Source organism: Gavialis gangeticus, unplaced genomic scaffold, assembly GCF_001723915.1.
Source record: "Gavialis gangeticus isolate Ggan-Ray unplaced genomic scaffold, GavGan_comp1, whole genome shotgun sequence".
Lineage (NCBI taxonomy): Eukaryota > Metazoa > Chordata > Crocodylia > Gavialidae > Gavialis > Gavialis gangeticus.
The window spans coordinates 11,542,386-11,554,375 of NW_017729014.1; the positions used below are offsets into that span (position 1 = coordinate 11,542,386).

An 11,990-nucleotide genomic window follows, 5' to 3' on the forward strand; every position below is an offset into this window, starting at 1 on the left:
GGGGCAGGGGTCACACAATCGACTCACCTGAAGTTAAAAAGCCAGGAAGGACACCAGCTAGGCAATGGAGTGACTAAGGAGTTGTCTTTTAAACCGAGAGTCCCTTCCCTTCCTCCACTGTCTATAAAGAGATGGAGGATCAGCCGTAACTACGAAATACTATAAGAGTTTTCCCTACTGAAGCAAAGGGTGAGACCCTAAGTGAAAACAGAAGGCCAACTTTCCATTAACCCACACAGCATAAAATTCACCTTAAGTCACACATACAGTCATCATCTATTACAGTAAGGGACTTGTTTTAAACAATTCGTGAAAAGGGTCATTGCAGCTTCCATTTAAGGTCGCCTAACTCCATGAAGGGGTCAGGACTCATGGCACTTACCCTCATGGTAAAATGCCTAGACAACGCTGGCATGTGACAGACTGAAGAGAGTTTCCACAAAGGATAAATTCACTATAAATAGAACCTCTGTGGATCCATGAGTGGGAAAGTCCTGTGCCACCTTAGACACCCAAATTTAGAAATAGGCTATTTTTTTTGCATTTGGTTTAGAATCCTTCAGATGCAGCCTTGAAGCCAGTATCTCCAAATTATGTTCTCAAGACAACAACACCTACACTGCAGAGACCCTTTCTGACCGCCAGGGAGGCCCATTTCAGCCTCCGCATGCTTGGAGTTTGGGCCTGCCTAGGTCTGTTTATCTTTACCGGCACACCTTCAGCATTCAGGAGCCTTCACAAAAAAGAGAAGGCCAAGATCCCAGAGATTCCTAATTTAGGTTTGACGACCTTTATATGTTACACCAGAAGGTATATTAGATTGTGCACTACACTGAAGAGGTTAAGAGCAGAGCGGTAATCTCTGCCATTTTAGATACAAGGTGAACATTTAAGGAGATTTGCCAGGACTACTTCTAGAGCAAAAGGTCCTAGAATCAAGCTCTGTGGCTCCCTTTATTCCAGGCTTGTCAGTTCTGCCGTCAGACTTACTAGTTCCTTTCATGACTAATGAAAAGACAAGCAGTGCTTTAAAGTGGGATCACAAGACAGCAATCAGACTTAACCTTTTTCCATTTTCCTCCCCCTGAAGCCACCCCTTCATGCTACCATTCTATCCAGCTATCTCTGCCTTTTTTTTTTTTTTTTTGCTCTACTCCTGGGAATAGGAAAGGTATTGAAAAATTGTGAAAGCTTCTCTCCTCTGCATGCAGCTCTGCAGCTTCCTCATCATTCCACCTGGTTTAACACATTTAGTCAACCGCTCCTACAGCTTTATTCCCATGCCCTACTTTACTGAAGACCTGCCTCAGCATTTTATAGCTTCTCCCATTCTTGCCTTTGTCTCCTGCCACTTCCATCATGGCCCAACCACATCCCTCAATGGCGGAAGCACAATCAGCTCAACGACTAGCGATTAGCACATGTCCCGGTGCAGGCACACAGGAGCAAGTCATCATTCTTTCAAAACCTGTTATTTTAATTCTGCCTCTAGCTCCATGTCAAGCTAGCTGGAAACAGTGGACCCAGAAGAATGGGCAGAGACTCGACTACAGGGATGAAAGTCAAATACAGCAGGACATCAGCGTTACACGAAGCAATGGGTTCAGTATCATCACTTGCTGTCTCCCATTCATAACCAAAACAGTCACCATCGCTGTCTCACATCTACCCATGCCACCAGCATAAGAGCTGCAGCTGTGCGTATAGCATCCGTGGGCTAATGACAGCTGGACTCTAAAATGACAACGTTAACTGGGAAGGAGGACAAAGCACACAAGCCACTGGAGGCTGGGGCCAGAAAAATTTGGCAGCACTGAAACATCTGACAAATATAGACGAAGCTTTACGACTACGTAGGCTGAGCCATCTTAAATGTTCCCAGAGGCTCTGGCAGCCAGGAATGGATTTGTTCAGAAACAGCTGGACCACCCAACCCAGGATTCACTAGGATGCAATGGCGAGGTGACCAACCTGGACAGATAAGAGGGGAGCTTCAGCAGACACCCTCCGATAAAACTCGGCACTTAAAGCGCCTTTCCTCTGAAGGTATCAATGGGCACATAAACAAGGCAGCAGGCAGCTGCTCCCATTTTACAGATCAGATATGGTTTCCGTGGCAGGAACAATGTCACTGTAACTATGACAGAGGTAGGATCAGAACCCCGAAATGCAGACTCCCCACACACTGCTTGCATCAGCATATCAATGCTGCATCATCTGCCCACTACGAGGACTACCAGCTACTCAGGATACCAGAGGGCAAAAATGGGGATGAACTGCTTTCAAGCCAGAGTGTGGGATATTTCTATATCTACCAAAGGTCAAATCTGGCTACTAACCATCTCGTTTGGGAGCCCGCTCGCTCTGACAGCTGGGAATAGGCAGAAAGAGAAAAGGTGGCAGCTGGTCAGCCCCGTCCTGGAAAGCAGCCATGGCAGAGTACGTGAGCACGTGGGCGTGCTCAGACAGCGCGTTCAGCACACGCGTGTTTACATAGCCAGACATGAGATACCTAATCAACTGGATTTTTCTCTCATGGTCTGAAAAGGGAATGGAACAAGGGGGGAAAAAAAAGGCCATGGAGACAAGCAGGAAGAAAGGAAAGAAGATGGGAGGGAGGGGAGGACAAAAAAATAAAGGAAAAAAGAAGTCAACATGCACAAGTAAATTAAACAAAAGAAAATGGAAGGATCATTGTGACAGCATTAGTGAGAGCAAAGGCAGACGGGCTAACAGATCAGCAAACCCCGGGTCACATGCTCAGTAGCCACACAGAGAATGGTTCCCTAGCTAAATCGGGGAGGATGGATTGGACACTTCATACATGTGACTGCACTTCTGGCATGTCTCGAGAAACAATTGCTCTGAGGTGAAGTTGGGACAGAACGCCTGGGAATGAACAGTGTCAGAGAGGGAGGTCCCATGCCTGCCCCAGTGTTCTCCATTTCACCTGCTCAAACATAATTGACTGAATACACCTAGTCCTCTGCACCCTTATTTTTAAGCAGCAAGTGCAGACACACAGACGCAAGGAACAGCTTGATGTGAAAAATTTGTTAATTCTCACCTGGCTTTGACAGCGGCATGGGGGGAGGGAAGAATCGCCGGGAGGGCTGGGGAGGGCTGCAGAAAGAGAAAACAGTTACCACCCCCATGCTCCCCTCTCATGCTGCCCCTCCAGTGTGCTCCAAGCTTGGCTGTACAACTTCCCCCAACCCCACTCTTGAAAAGCAAAACAAGCTGTTCAGGTAAATGCACAGTTCTGCTCACAGAGCTGCACCTACACAAAGGACCTTGCTGCCATAGCTACGTTGGGATCACACTTCGCCCTCCGAAATGACACTCAGGCCAGCAGAAGTCTGGCTGCTTAGGCCAGGTCCACAGCCTGAATATATAGGCCAGGTATGGAACTCCAGAAGCAAAGAGGAGAGGTGGGTATGATATCTATCCCCACATTCAGGATCCTTTCTACTATCACAGAGAGCCTTTATACAGCAGAAATGAAGGATCTCAACATACCTGTTGAGATCCTGTCCCTGAAGGTGGGGAGGATGCTGTTGATAATGGCCAAAGACTTCAAAAACAATGGGCTTGGTTTTGATGTACTCGACAAACGACTCTGTCACTTCTACAGCAACCTGGCAAGCAAGGGAAGAGATCATCAGGTCAGAGAGCCTCCCTGCAGCCTCACAAGGAGAGCCCAGGGAACCATGGTCTTTTCCAAGACATTGATGGCTTAATTGAAGTGTGTCACTCCACGGGGAGCTGCGTTCCTGATTTTATTCAGATGTTAAAAATGTCATCAGGTGTTGCAGGAGAAACAGAAACCCCCTGAACTAGGTACACAGCAGGTAAGGAAAGGACGCAGCTACAAAATAACTGTAACAAGGTCGTCATTCATTGATGAAGCTGCCCACACTCAGTTAATTTGGCAGCTGGAGCAGGGCTTTTCATGCTTTCTATCTCCTAAATTTTCAAGCTGCTTCTATTGCACATTCCTGTGTCCCAATAAGAGGAGTGAGAGCACAAGGAATTCAGAACCAGGAAGGGGTGAGGAGAAGGGTTAAAACTCCACACCCTTGCATAAAGGCTTTGTAATTCAGTCACCACTAACAGGCTCTATTTTCTCCAGTGGGGATTACATCACCCATTTGATCACTCCTCCTATTGTCTATTCTTCTGTGTGCCCGCCCCCTTTGCTACACATGCTTGACTGAGTAGGCTAACAGGAAGGCAATGTGCATTCCCTAGTGCTAAAATCAACTTAGGCAGGATCCTCCCCTAGTCCTTCATTCTTCAGACAGAAGTGCTGAGTTTCACTTACATTCTGAACATGGTAAAACCCAAGTGGAGTCCCCCGGCCATTGTTTTTGAGAGGCTCAGTGGAGAAAGCTTCATCGTGTCGGTGTAAAAAGCTAAAAACAAATAAAACAGCTCAAATGAACAAGACCCGCTCTGCATGTTAGCCCGACCCTGGAGAACCCAGCACATCTCTGCTCTCCTGGGCTGCTATTTAAGCACATTTATCAGGGTTCCCTTTTGCCCCACCGCTTGCCTTGCATTTCTTCCACTGTTCTGTTGTTTTATGTATCCACCGCCCTCCCTTTTCATCCTTACTTTAACTTCTAAATGAAAACAAAGCTTTAGCTGAGATCTAAGTGATATACTGTGCTGTCAGCCCCTCTGGTCCAAGCTAGGTATACACACAATCCACTTTTATTGCATATAGACTTCATAGGGCCTAACCATCTATCAAGTGAGACGTTATAAATTTATTCAACATAAGGAACTGCTGGGTGCTATTGATCTCATACAGCACCCATCACCAGGAGGACCTCAGACTCCTTCTCTACAAAACTTTGGGATGTTAGGACAAGAGGAACAGGAGAGGAAGAAGTGGCTGTTCAAAGTTGTAATTCAGTCTGTGAGGCTTTGCTCCTAGATGCCACATTGCTGCGAGACTGAGGTTTGTTCAGGGCAGCACTTGGGTTGTGACTTTTGCAAGAGGCTGTTGTCATAATGACCCCCTGGAAGCTGCTCAGTCTGAGCTCCAGCTACTGAAGAGAAAATGCCATTTACCCTGCCAAAGCCCTCCCCTTCTTATCAAGGGCTGGTCCTTACTTGAACTGGCAGAAGATGTCTGCATATTCTGGTAGGATGCCACTGGCCTGCAGCACTGTCACGCGGAAGGTGAACACGCTGCCCAGCTTCAGGTGGTCACCAGCCTCATCAGTAAACCCTTCCATCACCATCTTCCCATCCAGCAAAGTGCCTGACTTCAGGTCTTAAAGACAAACCAACAACCACACAAAACTTGTCAATTTAGTGCATCAACAGATGCTCCCTCCCACACAGAAGGGGTCAAGCCCCCCACTTCCCAGGCCCCCAGAACACAAACTCCAAACCCTTCACTGTTCTGTGGCCAGTTTTGAAAAGTGATTTGATGGCAACAGCAAGTTGTGGAGATGAAAGGGAATTGCATAGAATTGCAAAGGAGGTACAGCTCAGGTAGCAGAAAGCCTGTGTTAAGGATAGAAGAGGGACTGAGGCATTTGTCTCAGGGCTGTTTCAACCTTTTAACCAGCTGTCTTAACCAACAAGTGCAGTAACCCAACTGCAGTAGCCCTGGTGAAGGCTGGAGGGTTAAGAAAGCCTCAAGCCTACGTTCTCACCATGCAGAGAGCAGTGCATGGGTAAAAGCCACCTGAGTTCTTTGGACCCGTGTTAAGGACTAGCAGACTGCCCAGACCAGCTTGGGTCTCTGGCTGACGAGATCTGTCCCAGCTAGTTAACTGGTAGGCTTCCTGATTGGCTGCTTGGAGCTCAGGCCCCCCCCACTTATTCCAATCTGTGGCAGCAGCCTCCAGGCCGGCCAACAGTTCTGACCCAGTCTGCTGTGGCAAGCCTTCTGGTTTTCCATGGTTTCCTGACCCTGATTGTGGCTTGTTCCAGGACTCTGGCTTTGGACTTCCCTGTGGATCAGTTTCCTGGCTCCTTACCCCAGTTTGGCTCTGCTCTTGGGACTGTGGATTATCCCTAGGACTTGGTAACTCAGCATCTGATCCCCAAATCCTCACCCTGGACTGTGTTGTGGACTCTGCCCCTGGATTCCCCTCCAGATTTGATAATGTGGCTCCCAAACTCCAACCCAGCCCCTGGCCCCTGCCTTCCCTCAGTGGCGTAGCCATTAAGTCAGACCACCTATGCCCCAATCCCTTACAACTTACTTGTATTAGAACCACAAGGGCAACTACTACCGGCAAAGCTACACACAGGAGGAATGAACAATCCTACAGTGGAAAAGGCCCGGCCTGTATTGTTCCTGTGGAAACTGCGGTATCTCCAAATTAGGTGCCAGGTTCATCACCAGTGAGCTGGTAAGTTATATCTAGGTTTTAACCAGAGTTCTTCTCTCCCTCAGGCACAGATTTGAAGTAGCAAGCAGGAAAATGCACACAGCCATTGCTAACTTAATACCAGCTTAAATAAGAGATTTCCAACCACTCAAGCCTCTCAGCACAGCAAAAACTGAAGCAACTGAGACTCAAAAGCTTCCCTCCAGGTGCTATGTCATCACTCACAAAACAAAGTTGAAAAACTAATCCGTGCATTACGTACCTTCCTGTCCCCATCAGAGGCAACATCCCTCAGCCTGTAGCACAGTACGGAATGAGACCCAAAGCCATTCTTCATATGCAATTACAATGACCCTATGTTGGTCCCCTCGAATCCCAGATGGTACTGTGTCTTGCTTACTTACCTAGATCATTCATTCTGTTAATCTCCTCTGGGGGAGTGATGACCTCTGAGCTCTGGCCTTGCCCTTCCACAATTCTCAGTTCTTCTAACGACAGTCCAGATCGAGTCATTGCAACTGAAGAAAAGTCACTCTGAAAAAAAAGACAGACAGATGCTTCAGGTGACAAAGCCATGCAGTTCCCAACAGCCCCAGCCCTTCTTTCTTGTATTATCCCGTCTATGTTCAAAACTGGACACACTGCTTCCCTCTCCAAGAAACGTTGAGACACTGAAGATTTTTTACCTTATCGAAGTATTCATTATCAAACGAGATTTTTGCAGTGCCAGACTGCCGAATGCCAGATCCATAATCTGGGGCTTCTTCATCAGCTACCAAACAAAGAAAAAACACACCATTGAGGAAAAATTGAAGTCCCATTTATGGCAAGGTGGAATGAGACTGTAAACTTGATGGTCAAGTTAGGGAAGTCTCTGGAATTATTTAATACTACACTGGAGCAAGTGCGAGCAAAGTAGAGAACCACCCAAACACTGGCCTTTGCAGAAGGGCATGGAAAAGACCAACAAAATAAGTTAGAAGGGCCCACTGTTAATACAGGCTAATTTATCAATTAAATAAATACTCACTAACCTGTGCAGAATTCATAGGTGTAAAACTATGCGGTACTGATTTTTACTGTACACTTGCCAGCTTATGAGCCAAGTGAATGAATACCATGAAAATATAACGACCAAACAGAACAGAAATGAAAGGAAAATTTAAGTCACATCAACTGGAATTGCATAAACCTAATCAGAGAGTTGACTGTGAACCTATTGGCAGAAGTTTTCAGTTCCTGTCCACAGGCTGACTCCAGTGATCCATGTCACCACACCTCCAGATCCTTTGCTATAGGGGATTCTTGCTAGAGGCAGAGATGCATAAAATAATGCTGCTCAGAATCATTTTTTAATCAATCCACTTGATTCACATAAATGTAAACCAGGATCTGTAGCTTTCATGCTCTTTCCAGGAATTATACCAGATGTATATTAATGACAAATCTCCAGCCACCAAAGAATACACAATAAAAGAAGCAGCTTTACAGAATAGGGGAAAAACCAATCCAAAGCTTTTTAAAATAGGTTAAGTAATTGCCAGTCTACCAGTCCTGGAGACAAAGATCCTCTACATACAGAGTGAGCAGCATGACTCCACCACTGTGTAAGACCCTGGCCAGGAGCGGCTGGCTATCTGTATGACCCATTCATTCCTGGGACTCTCTGGAGTCTGCCAAGAAGAGGGCCCAGTTACATGCCAAGGTATTTTCCAACAGAAAATGCATGTTATAGAAGTAAGCCCGAGGCTGATAATGCCTTTAGAAATTTCACTCAAAGACCAAACAAACCCACAGCCAAATTTGAAGAGATGTTCCAAAATCAATTCCTAAGTGCCACAGTTTGCTCTTTCATATCAACCACTTAGATGCATTAGTGTCAATGCCAAGAAGAACTAGCCAGGCTAGAAGTAAAACTTCTGGATGTATTTAAGCACATTTCATTTCATCTGCCATTTTAGCCCCTGCCAGAGAGAATCCTAGACTCAGTGTCTGAGACCTCATTGCATGTTCCCATGGAGAATGAAGCCCCCAGGGCTGCCTTCCTAAGACAACAGACAAAGGTTGGAAGTTAGCCTTTGCTAGAAAAGACAGATAAATTACAGGAAGCATCTTGTGCTCTCACCAAGACAGATAGTGCACGGCCAAACAGCAAGCATAAGCCTCGACTTGCTCACACCAGAGTTGAAAAGGACAAAATGCTAGCAGTCAAATGGCAGATTAGAGAACTAGCCATGCAGAAAATGTGATACCTCCTCTCTTCTCCCAAGGACCTGGGATAAATCAGTCAAAGGAAGGAGCAGTTCAGCTGCCGATTCCCTCCCACCCAGCCTCCCCTTAAAAATCAAAGCATTTTCCTCCTGGAAAACAACAGGAATGTCCTACTTTTATCCTGCAACCCCAGCTAGACAGATTAACACTGTGCTTTGAAAAACTATATAGATAAATCTGATCTGTGGTGCCCATTCATTAAAAAAAACAAACAAACAAAAAAAAAAAACATGGTTGATGAAAAGTTGCCCAAAGCAGACTTTGAGCCTCTTACCTGCTATCGCCTGCACTGCCACACGCAGGAATCCTCGCACTTCCCCCTTCTCACTGACAACCGCTACTCTGTGGATGAGGGGCACTGGGTACAGCAGATTGCTTAGGTATACAAATGCCCTGGTAACAGGAAGGAAAAAAAAGCATTAGGCTATCACCTCTAAGAACATCAGGACTGACTGGCTAACAGGACACACAAGCCTTCCTTCACACGGCCTACTGTCTGTAGTTTTGCTAGACTACAAAACATTGTCCTGTACTGCTTTTTGTACTCTGGCCATACAGAGTTCCTTGAGCACTATCAAAGCTAACTATGTGAAAACACAGACACATTAAACCAGAGATGGCTGGAGCCAACATGTCTACATTAGTGAGTTAAAGAACACACAAAGGGAACATTTAATACGCCACCTTATCGAAGATGACTTTAGATGCAATACAACTGTAAATAAAATTGTTAGCAACACACTGAAAATTTAAAGAGAATCTATTGCATGTAAAGTGTCATTAGAAAGCTCTCCATGCTACGAAGCATAGTCTAGAGATCATTAGAAATTACAAATTAAAAGGAAAATGACTGTGTTTAGGCAATTTCATAAGTTATTTTAGTTTAATATGCACAATCACCATATAAAATAGATTTATGACTGAGCATTTTCTCTCCTCTCTGCATACTTTATTACACTGCATATATATGTTAATTATCAAGATTCACAAATCATAACCATCTTTTGAGTTTCTCAGCAGATCATTATTGAGGATCTCGGAAAGTACAGTATTCCCCACCAAGAGGTATCTTGGGATGCTGTACGTTTCCTTCTCCCGTAATAAAGCACCAAAATATTCTGGAGAAAAGGTCCAGAACACTGCAGCTTACAGCACAGTGAACACAGCAGCATTTGGGGCCAATGCTAGAATACACTGCAAAACTTATTAGAACATAAAACATTTAAAACAACTTGGGAGCGTATTTCAGTTAACATGTTTTACTGTTGCCTCACCTGAACTTGACTTTGAACTTTCTAGCATAACTGGTTTATTTATTCTCAGTTTTTTGTACTTAAAAGACTTGCTTAAAAAGGCAAACTTCAGGGTGGGATGAGGAGCCCCGATTAAAGTGGAATGCTGAATAATACAAAGGAGTCCAACAAATCAAGTCTGTGTGCAGTCCTCCAGAAAAGGAGAAAATAGTGGAGTAATTTGCGTTGGTAGCGGCAGAAGTCTGAGATTTTAAAGGAAGCATTCTGGGAGGGTACATAACACTCCCAATAGTAGGCTTCTTATCAATCACTAAATTAGAAACCTACTTAACTGCTCGAGTGTTCCTTGCAGCTGATTCTAGACGAATTGAGCGCCCTATATTAGAGCATGGGTCACTTACATAGCTGGATTTCCTCTCAGTGTTTCTCCACTGGATTTTATATCCAAGGTCAACTACTCCTCCAGTTTAGAGCACTTTACCATTCTCTGGGCATAGGGAGAAAGTTTGGAGGGCCAATATAAAGATGGGAGAGAAACGTGGTGCTCTGCTGCTCCTGCCCAGACCCTCAGTTGTACAAGCTGGTCACTGGGCACAGGAACAAAAATTTAGCTTAATTCCTTGTGATCATAGTCAAAAACCCAAGCTAGAGAAAAGGTAAAGATGCCTCTCCCTGGATTCCCTCCCCCTCAACAAGTGTTTGCCTTAACATGAGGAGGGGTCAAGCAGGTATCAGTTGCAAACTAAAAGAGATGAAAACTCTACTTAAAACAAGGTGACAACAAAATGTAATACAGAAGAGAAGGATTAATAAAGCCGTAAGAGCAGCAAAATAAAACACCAACAAAAATATACAACAGAAAAGCAACCGCAACTCAACACTGTAATAAATGAAATTAGGATCTACTTCCTTTTCAGTCTGCTTCGAAGTGAGGTAAAACACTCATAAAACAGGGGAGGGGAGAAGCAATTCAAGCTGAAGTGAGAAAAAGAAAAAGCTTGTTTCTTGTAAGAAAAGATTTTCACTTCTAGCCTAAAATTTTCAAGTGGTGCTGATTTGAAGGAAAAGCAGCCCAAACAAACAAACAGAACAAAACAACACATACTAAATGAGTTGCAATCAATCACATGGACTGGACCAGGAAATGAGCTCAGGAAGATACGGAGGTTACCATTGTCATCAAGCAACGCATACAGTTCAAAAATCCCACTTCGAGTCCCGGGAAAAGAGATGCCTCCAAACAGGAATCTGGTTCAGCCTTGTGTCAGCGTGTATACAGTACGAGACAGTTCTCAGACTAATATAAACAGTCTCTACAAAGGCCTTCTTCCTCTAAAGCTAGAGCTACCAGACCACTCCATCTCAACATGGCAAAGGAAAAAGTTATTGACATATTCATGACCCATGTTTTGGAGCCACGGTCCAACAGGATGGATAGCAAACGCATTCAGCCTTAGGAAGTAGCTGCAATTGGAGAGTCACCTTGGTAAAAAGATAAATCCCAAAGAAGAAATACATGACTCATCTTCCACTTCCCTCCAGCCTATTGCCCAGCTGTGGGCAATCGTTTTTAAAACACACAAAGAACCTCAAGTATGGAACGGAATAGCTTAAGCTTCCTGTCTGGTGAAGAAAAAGCTGGATATCCTCTGTGGCAGACAGCAATGGCACATTGGTTGCTGTGGTTGTACGAAGAGGAGAGTTGTTTTTAGGCAGCAATTCCACCTTGCACTGCTGTGGTGTACCCATCACACCACAGGACTTACTGGATCCAGTGGGGTGGATGCATGATTAAGGGTCTCCTTCTCCCCTCCCCACACCTGGGAGAGCAGTTCCACTTTGAGTCACCCCCACGAGCAAATGTCCCTTCTGCACCTTAGCCCAGCAGACTGAAAGGGGGAAGGGTATTAGCAGAAAGATTGGTGAGGTAAAATGGCATACTCACAACAAAACCAGAAATGAAATTTAACAAACAGAAATCGTCACCAAAACATAAAAACCGACAAAACTCAGAATGGTCATGACGCTTTTTCTTTAAATAAACACAACATCGATTCGGGATTTAAAGAAAATGCAGCGTAACCCTCCCCCCCCCCCCCCAAAAAAAAAC

At 45.0% G+C, this 11,990-nt stretch overlaps 1 protein-coding gene across 6 annotated transcripts in view; it reads right to left on the reverse strand.

Moving 5' to 3' along the window:
- The window catches only part of KIF1B (kinesin family member 1B), a 216,206-nt gene that overhangs the window by 22,649 nt on the left and 181,567 nt on the right, over positions 1 to 11,990 (reverse strand). For all 6 annotated transcript variants that reach the window (XM_019511759.1, XM_019511758.1, XM_019511755.1 and 3 more), the window contains 7 exons: positions 8,902 to 9,020; positions 7,043 to 7,128; positions 6,761 to 6,890; positions 5,122 to 5,284; positions 4,325 to 4,415; positions 3,520 to 3,638; positions 3,068 to 3,123 (listed from right to left, as the gene is read on the reverse strand). In XM_019511759.1, the coding sequence (XP_019367304.1) occupies positions 3,068 to 3,123; positions 3,520 to 3,638; positions 4,325 to 4,415; positions 5,122 to 5,284; positions 6,761 to 6,890; positions 7,043 to 7,128; positions 8,902 to 9,020 (764 nt within the window). The remainder of the gene's footprint in view (positions 1 to 3,067; positions 3,124 to 3,519; positions 3,639 to 4,324; positions 4,416 to 5,121; positions 5,285 to 6,760; positions 6,891 to 7,042; positions 7,129 to 8,901; positions 9,021 to 11,990) is intronic.